The 17119-nt window shown below is 36.6% G+C and overlaps 1 protein-coding gene across 7 annotated transcripts in view; it reads right to left on the reverse strand.

Annotated features, from left to right (window-relative positions):
• Positions 1-17119, reverse strand: part of CCSER2 (coiled-coil serine rich protein 2) — a 176123-nt gene that overhangs the window by 81789 nt on the left and 77215 nt on the right. For 6 of the 7 annotated variants that reach the window (XM_055325312.1, XM_055325313.1, XM_055325314.1 and 3 more), the window contains one exon: positions 7469-7559. In XM_055325312.1, coding sequence (XP_055181287.1) covers positions 7469-7559 — 91 coding nt within the window. Of the gene's footprint in view, positions 1-666; positions 799-7468; positions 7560-17119 lie in introns of those variants that run through there. The other variant, XM_055325318.1, reaches the window with a different exon arrangement.

Consider the following 17119-nt stretch of genomic DNA (forward strand, 5'->3'; position numbering starts at 1 on the left):
GTACACACTCTCTAAAAGTTAACTACTTATAGCTTGATAATTAAATGCTGCAGAGAATATAAAAATGATATGCTAAAAATACCAGCCATTTATATGGGCTAATTACAACATCAACATTTCCAGAGGAGAAGTAACCAGTTCTTTTGGTGAAAACTGAACTCTACAGTATTCAAACTGAAGTAAATCATAAAACTTTCATATCACAGGCACTTAAGTAACAACGGCCTCAGTGTTTTAAAACAAGCAAATTATCCTTGTTATGAACATTATACATTTTAAACACCAGTAATCAGTTTTTAGTGGTTTTCATCATTATCACTGGCTGGTTCTGACTTCAGAATGAAAATGATCTGAAAAAACAGAAGATTTTAAGTCTAGCAGAGAACTCGTTCCCAAAAATGAACGCTACAATTAGCTTTCACTGATTTCAAGAAGCACAAATTAAGTTTTCGTCACAAACAGATCGTATTTCTTAAATTAAGCTCACAGTTTAGAAAGTAAGAGGCTTCAATCTGCCTACAGTAGAGTTTGTTCAAAAAGTCTAAAATGCCACTGAAAACAAAGCCAGTACTTTGCAGCAACAAATAGTACACTCCCTGAAATCCAAATGCCACAAAAACAAGGAAAGAATCTCCTTGAAACACCCCAAGCCTCTTCTTCACTTACCCAAACACTTTTTCCTCCAATATCTGAGCTCTCACTAGGAGAGTTACTCTGTACAAGGGAGACATTGTGTTGCCAGCTGCCTACTCAGACATAGTTGCATACAAGGCTCTGACAAACAGGCCTTCCTTCCTGCTCAACTCCCAGCCCTCCCTGTGGGAAGCAAGCCCAGTTTACCCTGTGACTCCATCTTCACTCAGTGGTTACATAGCTACTGAGTTAGGACTGTTACTAAAAATACAACCAAACACTAACTCAAGCCAGGAACAGGAAAGGTTTCTCTAGTCTGAGAATTATCACATGAGAAAGTTCAAACCCAGAATGCTCAAAATTCCTTGATAAAGACATTAGAAAGCAATGTAATCCCCAATTTTAAAAAAACTCATTACTTAAAAGATTATTTTCACTTAACCTAAAACTTGAAGTTGAAATATGAAAGTGTTTCATTACAGTACATCAGATAAAAACAAACTTCTCCACTCCAAGAAAGTAGTTAAAATAAAGTATAACTGTTTAATTCTCATAAACATTAAACTCACCGTAACATTTCTAAATGCATAATAATTTTGCATAACTTTTTAAAAGACTCTGAAACTTTATTTATAATCATTAGAGAAATCAACTTTGGGGAAAAACTATACATCTTATAGTTTTAAAATTTTTTAAAGGAAATTTTTTTAAAAAACCTTACATTTGAAATTATTTCAATTTCTTGTCATTTTATTGAGATTAATTATAATCTATTTCTTTAATTTTTTTTAAGTTCAATTACAGAAAACCTGACCATTAGATAAATAAAGGCACAGTGACCATTAATAATGAAAAAAATCAGGTGTAGAAGATGAGATCAGAAAAGAAAAATAAACTTAAAAATATCTCAGAAATAGGGATCCCTGGGTGGCTCAGCGGTTTGGCACCTGCCTTTGGCTCAGGGCGTGACCCTGGGATCCTGGGATCGAGTCCCGCATCGGGCTCCCTGCATGGAGCCTGCTTCTCCCTCAGCCTGTGTCTCTGCCTTTCTCTCTCTCTCTCTCTCTCTCTCTCTCTCTCTCATGAATAAATAAAATAAAATTTCAAAAAAAAATTTCAAAAAGGCTTAACACTGATTTTAGTTCATATTTGTATGAGAACTCAGAGACTCAGTTAAGCTCACTCAAGTATTTCTCAAGCTCATCAAGTATTTCTCGTGGCATTAAAATGTTACTTTGATTTAAGCAATTCTATACAGCTGAGGGTTAATCTGTATCTACTTTTATCTGAGATCATATTTAATTCAAAGCAAGTGAAGTTCTTCTACTCACTTCCCAAACAAATTCTGTCATAATAAAAATCTGATATGCAACTAGGATATCACCAACACAGCACATGCAGAGTAATAAGCAAATAAACCAGGCAAATAGGCCAGGAGATGGGGTTAAAAACTGTGGGAAATTAAAGTGCCTAAAATTGACATGCCATTTTTGTGTTTACTAGAGAGGTTGTTGATACTACACACAGGCTACAAATTAAAGCACCTGTATTGAAACAAGAGCTCAACCACAGGCACTATGGCAAATAAACACTGGAAACAAACATTTGCCATGACCACAAACGGCTATTGGTAGAAATGGAGATAGAGAGGCCTAAATTTTCAGATAAATGACTACTCGAAGACTCTTCAAGGGTCCTGCTTTATACACTGACCTTTGAACAATGTGAAAGAGGTATGGGACCTCCTGCATAGTCAAATATCCGTGAAACTTTTGACTCCCCCCAACTTAACTATTAATAGCGTACCATTGACTGGAAGCTTTACCAATAACACAGTCATTTAACACACATTTTGCATATTATATGTACTACATGCTGTGGTTCTTATGATAAAGTAAGCTACAGAAAATAAAATGTAAATAAAATTATAAGAAAAAATGCAGGGATCCCTGGGTGGCTCAGCGGTTTGGCGCCTGCCTTTAGCCCAGGGCATGATCCTAGAGTCCCAGGATCAAGTCCCGCGTCGGGCTCCTGGCATGGAGCCTGCTTCTCCCTCTGCCTGTGTCTCTGCCCCCCGCCCCCCCATGTCTACCATGAATAAATAAATAAATAAAACTAAAAAAAAAAAAAGAGAGAGAGAGAGAGAGATATCCCTTGATAAAGGTAAAAGAAAAAAGTAAGAAAATTAAAACAACTGTGTCTTTCAGATCTTTCCTAATCACAACTGAAGCCTAAAGTCCTTTCTCCCTTTATTCTTCCCTCATTCTATGCTCCTCCATTTTGCTCTGCCCCATCTCTCCCTTGACCTGTTTCCCTACCCTGAAGCTGGCAAGAAACCTTAAAGGCTCACTACATCTTTTAAAGTTAAACATCTTTCAGAAGAGGAAAACCCCATAAGGTTGGTCTCATTCTAAGCTGAGAGTCATGGCTATATGTTTTCTAAGGTCTAAATAAGACTGAAGCAATTTGCAGAGGAATTTAAAATACTTTCAGGAACTGATAACCCAGGATCCCTAGGTCTATTAGTTCATACGTTAGAGGAAACCCCAGGTGCAAAAAACAAAATGAAAGAGGCCAGTGTGAAGAATCTGAAGGTCACATGACTTAAGGACCCGTGATTGATTATGTAGAAGAGGAAGAGTTTTTCTTGACCCTGACAAGGCAGATTAACAGAAGGAAAGCATACAAACTTATTTAATATGATATGTGACATGGGAGCCTTCCCAGGAAATAAAGACCCAAAGAAACAGACCTATGTATTTTTATGCTAGGCTGATGAAAAGTGGTCAGTCATAGAGGAATACCATAGCTTAAGGAGTAAGAGGTAACTGCAGTAAACTGAAAGAAACCTAGCAAGCCCTATATTTTTAGGATTCTTCTTGGGAATCCCTTTGTCTTGGAATTAAGAATGTGCCTTTCCTCTGGGTATAGGGAAGGTACCTCTCAGTGAGGGTTATATGACCTCCTTCTGGGGAGGAGAGTGAGGTGGGGAAGAGGTCCAAGTCACTTTCCTGCTTCTGCCATTTTCTCAAACTCCTTGAGCTTAAAATATTCAATATACCACAGTGCCATATTTTGGGGTAATATGTACTGAACTCCCATCAATTGCATAGGAAACTAGAAGAGGTTTAGAAAAGGACTTCCAGACGCTGTCAACAAAGTCTTTATGAATGCAGACTGGGCTCTGATTCAGTTCTGTAAAGAAAGAAAAGATAAATCCACTGCAGACTTTAAGAGTAGACTAATGCCTTTAGGTAGCATTCAGGGATATATTCTGAAAGAAGTGTGACCTGTCTCTTCATGTTCTATAACAGATTTTTTTTTTTTTTTTTTTTATTTATGATAGTCAGAGAGAGAGAGAGAGGCAGAGACACAGGCAGAGGGAGAAGAGCAGGCTCCATGCACTGGGAGCCCGACGTGGGATTCGATCCCGGGGCTCCAGGATCGCGCCCTGGGCCAAAGGCAGGCGCCAAACCGCTGCGCCACCCAGGGATCCCAACAGATTTTTAAGGCAGAAATAGGATAAATATAGCCTCATTGCCAGACTTCTAATACTCAGAAAGAGTCTTAGAAAAGTGGAGAATACAATGCAAAATAAAATAATGTCCTCCACATATAACAACTAGATGCTTTCACCACAGCCAATCAAACACCAGAGAAAGAAGTCTCTCAGTATGCTTATAATAGCAGAGCATTGAAAAAACATGTATTCTGTATCACCTAAGAAATAAAAGAAAAAATAAAGGTGATTAATCAAAGTGTTCTGCAGGGGAAATCAAGTACTCAATTTCCAGTTTTACCCTTAGAAGATCTTGCAAATGTTTTATTGCTAGAGGAAGTACGGTATCAACCTTAAACCCTATATTATATAATCTTCCCCTCAGTGTCACCAAACAACTCAGTTATGGATAGTTCCAGTAACTCTCACTTCCCAAATCCTAGCCCCTAACAATCCAAGAAACATCTGACCAACAAATATTCTTTCCTCCTCTGTGTTATTACATATGCTACCTAATAGGTCATGATTTACTACACAAATGTAATTGCCACCTGAATATTCTCCTCATGGACTCTTCCTTGAAATCCCAGAAGATTCCTTATGAATAAGGAAGTCGTAACAAGCTTGTGTCCAACATGAAACCCAAACTAAAGATCTCAACAAGGTTTCAGTCTCTTGTTGGTAAAAACTCCACTGATATTGGCAGAATTAGTGATGCTGATCATACCAGCTTCAGAATGACCCATTCAAAACTCAATCCAAATTTGCTTAATAGCCACCAAAGCTAAAGGGAATGAAAATCAATAGTCAAAAGTAGATTACAAATCTCCTTTAAACCTAGTACCAGTCCTTGTAATATTCTTATCCTCCCAATCTAAAAACTCAGTGGGTGGATATAGTCATCCAGGTCCTCAGAGCTATAAAGAGAATAGTCATTCCTTACTCCCCAGTGGTACCAAAACTGAATACTATATTATGTCTGGTGCCCATGAAGGCTACATATTTTAGACCCATGTTCTGCTTTCTTCAGTGTTCAGTTAGCTCAAAACAGTCGATATCTGTTTGCCTTCTCCAAGGAAAATCTGTAATGTATGTGAGATGTTATGCCTCAAGGGTTCCCTCCTACTTTTCACAGTCCCCAATGAAGACTCAAAGACTTTAAATTTCCCTGTGATTCTAATTTTATCTAATATGAGGGTAACTTTTTGTTGTCCTCTAAAGAGGACGCAGGCTCATCTTTTAGCTCAGAAAGGGTATAAAGTTTCCAAAGAGTTGTTAAAATCTGTCAAAGTAAAATGCATTATCTAGGATGTGATTTATTCCAAGGAAGTATATCCCTCACTCCTCACTACCAGCCCTTAAGACTTCATATGAAGTCTCCTAGATCATCATCATCTCATTTTCCCCCCATAATTGTCAATGGTTTATATTTTCCCTCTGTGTTCTACAATATTTTTCCACTTGATCTTCCAGGCCACTAATTTAGATTTCAACACCAGCTATGGTTTCTGTCATCTAGTGAATTGTTCTTTTTTCTTTTCTTTTCTTTTCAAAAGATTTATTTATTTATTCATAAGAGACACAGAGAGAGGCAGAGACACAGGCAGAGGGAGAAGCAGGCTCCATGTGGGGAGCCCAATGTGGGACTTGGTACCAGAACTCCAGGATCATGCCCTTGAGCCAAAGGCAAACGCTCAACTACTGAGCCGCCCAGGCATCCTGACTGAACTGTTCTGTTGGGAAATCTTTTATAGCTCCAGAAAGCATTGTGCTGCAACTGTATTTCCTTGTGTTTTCATTATTTCCTTGGGCCACTCTAATCCTGGGAGTTCTGTTGTTTTTCCTCCCTGTTCTTCTTCCCAGATGCTGGCTTGATTTTTCCTTCTCAGTTGACTGGAACTCAGCTCTGGTTACCAGAGTACCCCAGGTGACAGCAAAACCTCGAGAAGGTGTAACAGTCTCTACCCCTATGGTAGAGTAGATAATGTTCTCAGCTCTTCATTCTCTCCTTTAGAATAATATATTCAGTGTCCCCTGTCACAGAGTTTCTCACTACAAACAGAATGCACTTCCCAGTACTACTGGTATTAGGCTTGGCCATGTAACTTGCTTTGGCCAACAGAATGTGGGCAGAAGGAACAGTATGTTGGTTCTAAGTCAGACTGTAAGAGATATTAAATTCATGTTTCTGCTCAACCTATTGTCCTGCCATCTGTCATGAGAGCAACTTGCTCCAAGTAATTCTGGTCTCAAAAGAAGAAACTAGGAGTAGACCTGAATTCAATTCCACAGCTGGAGCTGTCCTAATTAATTGCTAGTCTACAGATCCATGAATAAGGAAAATAAATGTTTATTTTGAAAGCCACTGAGATTCTGAGACTGTTACAGAGCATCCTGGCAGCACTGGGGGGGGGGGGGGGGAGAAATGACAAATGTCTAGTACCCTCAATAGCATTAGAACAAACACCTACACTCTCCGAAATATCCCTGCATTTTTCTAGCATCATGTATTAAAAGGACTTCATCACCTTCTTTGGTTTGTTCATCTCTCACCCCTGGGAGGCCTGAGAGACCAGGCAAATGTTGACTGACAGGGAATCCACAAATCTTCTGCAGCCAGCCTTCTCTCCAGAAGGATTTCCATTTCAACTAGAACCTTGCCCCAGGGACTTTTTTAGACTAGTCTCTGATTCTAGATCCGTCCTTAAGATAGAAAATCCTACAAATACTAAGTCATTGGAGGCAAGAGTACCTAAGCCCCTTTTACATACAGACCGTCTAAATCACTACTTCAGCACTTACTGGGATTCAGAGAGGAAGGCAGATTGGATTTGGGAATTAAAAAAAAATGGAGTGATTCATTCAGAAGATCACCATTTTCCCAGAATTAAGCTTTTTTTTAATTTTCAGAATTGATCTTTTAAAAAATAAAAAAATATCAACTTAACGAGTTTGGCACTGTTTTCACAAGTCAAATGATATCTGTTTCTCAAAATGTATTTCTTCTTAGAATCAAAATAAACAAAAGGAAGAAAAGTTGTATATGCACACAGAGGGGGAAAAGGACAAATCCTATCTACTACTTACTTTGTGATAGAGATATACAATTTAATTGGATCATACAGAATTATATCTAAGACCTACAAAACCAAGGTTTTAAATGTTTAAATAAGCTTGCAAATGAATCTATTTAAGATCACTTAACACTGCTTCTCAGTCTCAAAAGACTTCCTCCATTGAGATTAGGAAGTTTGTAAATAACAAATATTAAATTAACCATAGACAAGCAGCCCAACTATATATAGGTCCCTGGGGTTTCAATTTGTCTGCACTTACCATTTTCAAGAGGTGCATCCTCAGGCAGATCCACATCAAGCATAAGGTCATCGTCCTCAAGATCACATGATTCAAGATTATTCAGAATATCCTGTGAACAAAAACAGTAATAAATGCTATAACCTATTTCAAAAAATGTATCTAATCATTAGTTTTGAGAACATCTCTGTGAGTCTTAATTTACTCAATATTTGTGTTGTAAAAATCAACTTTTAAGATAAAACTTTTAACAAAAAAAAGATTCAGTTAGTTTACTTGTTAAACTATTTGTAACATCCTTCTCCTACTCTTCCTCCCACCAAGAAATTTTTAACTCATTTTTAAACTTACACAATGCTCAGTCTGCAAGATACTGTACTAAGTACTTTACTAATATTAATTCATTTATTTAATCTTCAAAATAACCCTATGATTTAATGACTAGTACAATTACTTGAAATTAATGCACAGAGAGCTAAAAGTAGGATGCAAACACAAAAAGCCTACCTCCTGAGTCCATGCTTTTTTTTTTAACCAATTTCCTTGATAATATGAGTAATTAAAAATGGTAAAGAACCTCCCAAAATTTATTCATATCTGGTGTAAGAGGTTGTGCTTTATTATATATAGGGATTGGACCACTCATGTAAAATAATGAAAGCATTTAACAACATGATTATTCCATTTCATTTCTGGTGCCAAGCCCATCTATATAGTACCACCTTCAGCACCACTACTAACTCGGCTTGGTTTGCCTTAATTTTTTTTTTTTCTATAAAAGACAAATAGGACTGGACTAGTCAAATTGGTATAAGCAGCCATTCCTGGGTTCTAGTTGTAACCTTGCCAGTTACCACCTATCTTGAGAAAAGTAATGTTTTGCTTTCAAAAATTCTTGTTCTGAAGTCTAATTAGCAAAATAAACAAAAACTAAGTTTAAAGTCAGGAACTGGGCAAGCCAGGGTGGCACAGTAGTTTAGCACCGCCTTCAGCCCAGGGCCTGATCCTAGAGACCTGGGATCGAGTCCCACGTCGGGCTCCCTGGATGGAGCCTGCTTCTCCCTCTGCCTGTGTCTCTGCCTCTCTTTCTCTCTCTCTGTCTCTCATTAATAAATAAACAAAATCTTTTAGATAAATCAGTCAATCAATAAATAATAAAGTCAGAAACTCAGTTTGACCTGTTGTCCACTAACGGATCCTTCCAATCCAAGAACCAATTCAATACTGCAAGATCTTTTGTTAGTATACATAAATAAAAAGATTAAAAAATCCACAAATTTTTAAACTAAGAAATTTTGGACTTGAAAAACTCTTATAGAGGGAGATGTTTACAATATTTATTACAGATAATATGAGTAAAATTAGAAATTGTTTCCTATGTTCAGTATTCTATACATAGTTTTCCAATTTTGTATTAATATAATGTAGGAAAAAATGCTAACAGTAATTCTGATTTACCACAACTGAAAATAATCTAGTACTCTTTAATATTCCAGATGGAATTAGATTAATAAACATTATGGAAGACAGTTTGTCAAAATTTAACTAAAACCTTTTTTAAAAAGACAAATTTTCCTTTCTAAGAAATTATCCCTCAGAAATAGATAAATGAAAAAAATATATGTGCAAAGTATGGTTATTGCAGCATTATTTGATGGCAAAAAAGTAGAAATGCCCAAGAACGGAAAAATGGCTAAACACAAAGTACAACACAGTCATACAATAGAATACTGTTTCCTTAAAAAATAATAATGAAAATATACAGACATGGAAAGATGTCAATCAGGGAAGAAAACAGACTTAGGTTGTTTCTAATCTTTGATAAATCCCTATAAGTCAAAAATAAAATAAGTAAGTCTAATTATGTATTAAGTCGATGGCATTATACTCAGAGAAATTATTTCAAGTGAGGAAAAATTTTCAAGCTATTTTCAGTAATTATATTATGGATGGTAGTACTGGTGTTATTCTGGTTGTGCATACATGAATATAAATGAAAACAGTTATACTGGTGTTTGCTGAAAAGTGGATTCTCATATTAGGAAAAAGGAAGTAAGGATGTAAAAACCAATGAAATTATATTAAAAACTCTACATTCCTGAATATAAGTGCAAAGTATTGGTGTGAACACAAAATGTTTTTAATCTTAAATGAAAAAAATACATTTTTTCCGCTGAAAAGGCCTACATATTAACTAAAAACTAGGTCTATAAAACAACATATACAGAATTATCCATTTCATGAAAAAAAATTGTATAATATGTATAGAAAAAAGCTGAAAGGAAACCAAAACATAGGTTATGGAGTTTTTCTTTCTTTTCTTCTGTTTTTGTATTAGTAACTGTATTTTCTCATTTTCTGCAATAAGCAATGACTTATTTACTAAAAAAATCATATCCCCTATATAAACATTTGGCTCTTGTGTATGTATAAGTATGTATGAAACAAAAAATGCTGGGTGCCCCAAGCCAGCTCTAATAACTAAGGACACAGCAAAGAATCAAAGGCAATAGAGAACCTTGTTTTCTTAATCCAGAGCAGGTCTTGGCTTGCTGAGACACACCAAACAGCAAAAGCAGCACTGCTACCACCATCAAAAAGATGTTCAACTTTTAATAACTAACTACACCCTACATTTATTTTGTGTGGTTTTCTGTAGGTTTCATTTTATAATGAAAGGTTTAAAAAATTAGTCTTAAAGAATGAGCCTTAAAGTGATGGAATGATTATGATATCACTCTGAGAACGTCCTAAGAAAGCCCACTGGAAAAGGAAGGAGAACATAGTTAACAGTAGTTACAACAGGGAGGAAGACAGGGAGAGAAAACCATCCAGATTTATGCCTCAAGTTAACACTCACCAATAAATCATTGCCTATGTTTCATAAATTTATCTGGTTACACGGGAAAATGGTCTATAACATGGGGGGGAGGGGAAAGAAGACTGCATATATACAGTATGACTTCATCTTCAATGCTAAAAAATACATTTAAACATCAGGATGGTAATAAACCAAAGGATTATTATAATTTTCCATTATGTGAAATAGTATGTACTATGCTTTTTATATTCCTTTTTATTTTTCTGTAGTAAGCTTTTATAATATGCAAAACTTCATGCTGGAAAAGTCTACCTCTCTTGGTATCAGCAAGGGTTCAAACCACACAAATATAGCCTGAGTGTGGGAACCCATCAATCTAGCACATCCCTTAACCACAATAAAAACCAAGCCAGCAGCCCCTCTTAGCTTCATTCAAACTATTCCACTCTGGGTACCTGTCCTGCTCTTCCCAGAAAGCCTCATTATGTGAGTAATAAATCTTTTCATATCTTCTTAGTGCATATGTGGCACCAATAGTTTTGACATCTAAACAAACAGGGAAGTTGACTCTGTCCCTCCATGTGGCAACTGCAAGACACACTCCCTGTAACTCAACACATATAAAAACCTATATATGCAAGGCATGGGATATACTCATAAAAAATAATCCCTGTCTTTGTCAAGAGTAGAGCCAAACTACTCTATGATATCGCTGCCTGGGCATCCATTTTGTGTGGCCAAGGGATCTGCAGGGACCTTGAACCGAAACCAACCCCTCCGGTGACTGCATGCCCTAGGTAATAACCCCAGCATCAGAAGCAAATGTGAATTGCTGATACGACTTCCTCAACAGCCCTTGTGAACAATAATCACCCTGTCTCCCAGGGTCTTCCTTTTGTGCACCCCTTAGACCCTTGTGGGGCTTACCAAAATCCTGCTCTTTTTGGTTTGAATTGACCAATCCAGACTTAGTTCAGGAATCCCAAAGCACTCTAGTCATCAACCCTAATAAAGTCACAAACCCCAGATCCTGTGACTCTCCCTATCTACACTGGTATGGCCCCTCCAGGCTGCCAACTACCTTCCTTCAGAACCTGTTAATAATAAACTTCTCTATTTCAATTTCCCTTATGGTCTTTTATTGAATTGGGGTTCACTATCCAACACTCCAGGGCTCTATTTTACAAATGTTAATTTAACAAATTGGCAACAGCACTCCAAGGCTACTTGTTTTCCCTCAGACAGACAGTTCCTTCACAATATGGTAATGGCTCAATTACTAGGAAAACACAATGGATGGATATCTAAGTCTTGAAATGTCAGAGAAAATCTAAAATCAAGTAAAGTCAGAGAAAACCTAAAGAACAGGCATATATGGCCTCTAGAACATGGAAGAGGAGAATGCCTTCTGAATAAACACTATGCTAAGAGCAAGGAAGTAAAAAGCATAATGTTACTATTCTAAATGATACCAAATTTGTTTTTCAAAGACAAAAAGTAAATACTTAGATTTTGCAGGCCCAAGGACAAAATCAGCGAATTATACAGGTATTTATATAACCATTTAAAGTGTAACCACCTAAAATGTAAAAAAACCTTATTTTTTAGGTGGTGAAAAACAAGGTAGTTGGTCAGATGTGACTTACATAACACAGTTTGCTGACCTGCTCAATGTAAATAATTGGAAGTAGTTCGTTAATACCTGTTATGGATTTAGTGTTTGTATTTTCCCAAAGTTCTTATATTGAAGCCCTAGCCCACAATACGAGGGTATGTAGACATAAGGTCTTCAGGAGGTTATTAGTTTTAGACTGGTTCATGATGGTGGGAACCCTATGATGGGATTAGCATCCTTACAAGAAGAGAAAGAAACCAGAGCACACACTCTCTGTCTTCCCGTCATGTGAGTATATCCTGAGAAGGTGGCTGTCTGCAAGACAGGAAGCGGGTCTTCACTAGGAAATGAATTTGCCAAACCTTGATCTTGGACTTCTACACTCCAAAACTGTAAAATAAATAACTGTTGTTTAAGCCATTCAGTCTACAGTATTTTGTTATAGTAGCCCTAGATGATTAAGACAACACTCACAGAGTATAACAGGAAAAGACAGAGAAGTAGATCTACATTACGAACAACTATTTAGGACAAATTAAGACCCTGGATTTTATGTCAATGACAGGGGTATGACTGATGAGTTTTCACAAGTGGTAAACTGAGATTTACATTAAAGAAATATTATCTTGGCTGCTGTGTACAAAATGAATTTAAGTAGGAAAGATAAAACAGTTTTGTGGCTATTGAAGAATCCATGCAACATATATGATGGTAGCCTGACATTAATCAGTGTCAATGAAACTGAAGAATAAGCAGTTATGAAATATACAAGGTAGTTAGGATCTATATAACCAAAGCTCACCGAGAAGTAAGAAAAGAGCCGTCGATAATTCCTTGGTTTCTGGCTTAAGAAACAAATGGATAATTCCTATTCACTGAAATAAATTATAAAAAAGGAAAACCAAATCTAATTTTAGAACCTAGTAATTTTGACATGCTTACTGAATCTTAGAGAAGGCATGCTCAGGAGATGACAATATATGAATGTAGCATTTGGCAGAGAGATTTGAGGTGTGGGAGTCAGCACCACACAGATGCCATATGAAAGATGCTGAATAAGGAGTTTCACAAGACAGACAGTCGGCAGAGTCGAAGACTGGATTCTAACATCTGTTTTAGATGATTTTCCCCTATTCATCTTTATAGGAGGTCTATGTTTACAGAGTTGTATCAGAGATATTATCAAGACTTTTCAGTAAGGATCTGGGCAAAGAAAGAAAAACAATTGATCTACTGTAATTTTTCTTCACCAGCTTACAAATGTGTCATCTGCCCAGGTTAGGAGCTGTATCATAATAGAAAGAAAACCATGTAGCATGGAAATTGGTTAACATGGGAAAGAGTTTCTGTTCCCATGTTTGTTTTGCCAGGCTCCTCTAACTGACAAGCCTGCACTTTTTGAGAGCCAATATCCACATATACCTATTTTAGTTGGGAGACCATCTAATAAGACCATTAGCTGGGAGTATGACAACAAAAACCTAAATCTGTACACTCTGGCTCCTACAGGCTTTCCACAAGCCTCACTGGAATTAAAACTCTGAATACATATTAGCAGAATCGTCACAGAATTTCCTTGGCCTCTGAGAATACTTTTCCAAATAGAGCAAGCTATGAGATAGTAGGCCAGTTCTTCCTTCTACGAATTCCTCCTTCACTAATAAACTGGAGAAAGCCTCCTATTTATTTTTGACAAATGGAATATCACTATCTGCTGTAATTATCATGAAACAAAATTATTTTCTCATGGAATACAGTTTATGAATTTTAAAACACATATTTTGTATAAATACCAATACAACTATGAGGCAGAACTGTCACCTCACCTGAAAAATCTCTCCTGTACTATCCAGTTAGAATTACACCTTCCTCCTACCCATAACCCCCAACGATCTGTTCTCCATTACTACAGTTTTGTCTTTCAAGATTGTCATATAAATGGAATTATATAGTTTGTAACTCTTTCAGACTGGCTTCTTTCACTCAACAGAATACCCTTAAGATTCACCTAAGTCATAGAACATAAAGTAATTCATTACTTTTTATTGCTAAGTGGTGTTCCATTGCATGGAAGTACCAGTTTGTGTATCTATGTACTCAATGAAGAACATTTCAGCTTTTCCAGTTTTTAGCTGTTATAAATAAAACTATTATAAACATTCATGTACAGGTTTTTATGTGAATATAAACTTTCATCTCCAGGAGTGGGATTGCTGGGTGACATAGTAAATATATGTTTAACTTCTTAAGAAACTTCTAAACCCTTTCTCAGAGTTGCTGTAAGGTTTTGCATTCCAATTATCAGTGAGTCTGGCCTTTCCTATATGCCTCTCTGCAGCTTGACTGCAAATCTGAAAACAGCAGATCTTGTTCTCAGTTTAGGACCTTGGTCCCTGTTTCCATAGAGCTCAGTGGAGACCTTATTCCAAAAACTTGTGTTTCTCTGTTCTAACTTGTCTGGGATTACCTGAATGACTGACACAAAGTGTATGTCTTTGTTCTGCCTAACTTAGAATTCACACAGGGTGGAAAAGTAATGGGCATTGCTCAAAACCACTGTGAGGCAAACAATCCACAATTACCCTGTAGCAAAATATTATAGTTGATATATATAATTGAATACTGAAAGATTGAGAAAAAGGCCAGGGAGAGTGTTCCCTTGGGAAATTAGATAATTCAAAGGTGCCATGTATAATAGGGAATTTATTCTTTGAGAGAGAGAGAGAGAGAAGTGGTGTATGCATGTACATGGTAGGGGAGGGATGGAGGGAGAGGGAGAGAAAGAATCTTAAGCAGGCTCCACACCCAACACAGAGCCTAACACAGCGCTTGATGTTCACAACCCTAAGATCATGAACTAAGCTGAAATCAAGAGTCAAACACTTAATTGACTGGGCCACCCAGATACCTCTATTGTGGGGAATTTAGAAAGCCACAAAAAAGCCCAGGGCACGATGCATCTCAGTAAAAACCGAAGAGGACCCAAAGCTTTCAACTGTAGCTGATGTCTAAGCTCAGAAAAAAGTAGTAAGTGAAGGTTAAGATAAGAGTTGTAAATGATCAGACAGGCTAAACACTGAAGGAGCACCCCAACACAGAGCCAAAATGCAAAGATGATAGATGAGAAGGGTTTTTTTTTTTAAATTTTGACTTTGAGAAATTTTTATTCCTCTGCTTTGAATTCTTCATTCTTTCTCTACCACCCTCTTTTTCTTTTCCTCCTTCCTTTCTTATTCTCACTCTTCTCTCCTCCTTTTGTCTTTTTTTTTTTGTCTTTGGCATTCAAGGAAATCTCTGTATAAAATACCAAACACAAGCTAAAGTAACATAAACTTCTTAGACCAAATATGACAAGCAGAATGACTTCACAAAAATAGTTTAGAAAAACTACTTAAAAAGCAAACACCTACAGCCTACAGCAAGTAACAAAACAAACTCTGAGAATAAAGAATAAGATTTCCAGTGCTGCCACATTAAAATATTAAAAATGTCCAGTTTTCAACAAAAATTAGGATCATGCAAAGAAAGTATCATCCATTCACAGAAAAAAAAAAAAAAAAAACAGAAATGATCACTGAAGAAGCCCAAAACATTGAACTTTGTCTATTGACAAAGACTTTAGAACTGTCTTTAATATGTTTCAAGAACTCAAGAAAACCATAGGTAGGGATCCCTGGGTGGCGCAGTGGTTTAGCGCCTGCCTTTGGCCCAGGGCGTGATCCTGGAGACCCGGGCTCGAATCCCACGTCGGGCTCCCGGTGCATGGAGCCTGCTTCTCCCTCTGCCTATGTCTCTCTCTCTCTCTCTCTCTCTCTCTCTCTCTGTGTGTGTGTGTGTGTGTGTGTGTGACTATCATAAATAAATAGAAATTTAAAAAAAAAATAAAGAAAACCATAGGTAAAGAAGATCTACCCAAGTACAGAACATCAGTGAAGAGGGAATTAAAAAAAAAAAATTCTGGAATTAAGGTACAACAAATGAAAAATTCACTGAAACTCCTGGGTTTATATTCACAATAACTGAAAGCAGGATCTCAAAGAGAGATCACCCACATTCACTGCAGTTTTATTCACAATAGTCAAGAGGTGGAAACAATCCAAAAGTCCATCAAAAGATGAATGGATAATTGTGGTGTATATACATATAATGGAATATTATTCTCTTTTAAAAAGAAGGAAACCTTATTACATGCAACAACATGGATGAACTTTGAGGACACTATGCTAAGTGAAACAAGCCAGTCACAAAATGACAATGCTGCATGATTTCACATATATGAAGTAACTAGAATAGTTAAACTCATAGACACAGAAAGTAAAATGGTGATTACCAGAGACTGGGGGGAAAAGGAGAACCTCTAGATCAATGGATATAGAGTTTTAATTATGCAAGATAAAAAAGAGTTCTAGAGATCTGTAGCACAACAATATGAATATAGTTAATGCTACTGAGCTATACTTCAAAATAGCTGAAATTATAAATTTTATGTAATTTTTTGTCACAATTAAAAATTAAGAAAGAACCATTAACGGATAATTCTTATGCAATTATACGGTTGTAAACCTACGTTTCTGCATATCTACTTGATGCCAGGTATTATAAGCATTTCAAATAAATTATCTTGATCTAGTGTTCATGAAAAAAAAAAGATCACGAGAATTTCAACAGCAGATTTGAGCAGGATTGGAAGATATATCCAATGCAATTATTCAGGCTAAGTAGAAAAAAAAATGAATAAAAATAAAAAGCCTGATCAAAATCATGACAAAATACCACTTCATATGGATCAGAATGGCTACAATTAACAAGTCAGGAAATGACAGATATTGGCGAGGATGCAGAGAAAGAGGAAGCCTCTTACCCTGTTGGTGGGAATGCAAACTGGTACAGCCACTCTGGAAATGAGTATGGAGGTTACTCAAAAAGTTAAAAATACAGCTACCCTGTGACCCAGCAATTGCACCACTGGGTATTTATCCAAAGGGCACAAATATAGTGATTCAAAGGAGCACAGGCACCACAATGTTTAAAGCAACAATGTTCACAATAGCCAAAATATGGAAAGAGCCCACATGTCCATCAACAGATGAATGGATAAAAAAGTTATGGCATATACACACACACACACACACACACATATATATAATATATACACATTATATATACACATATTTACATTATATATCATATATATACATCATATACATCATATATATAATGAAATATTACTCAGCCA

Source organism: Nyctereutes procyonoides, unplaced genomic scaffold (assembly GCF_905146905.1).
Source record: "Nyctereutes procyonoides isolate TBG_1078 unplaced genomic scaffold, NYPRO_anot_genome, whole genome shotgun sequence".
NCBI lineage: Eukaryota > Metazoa > Chordata > Mammalia > Carnivora > Canidae > Nyctereutes > Nyctereutes procyonoides.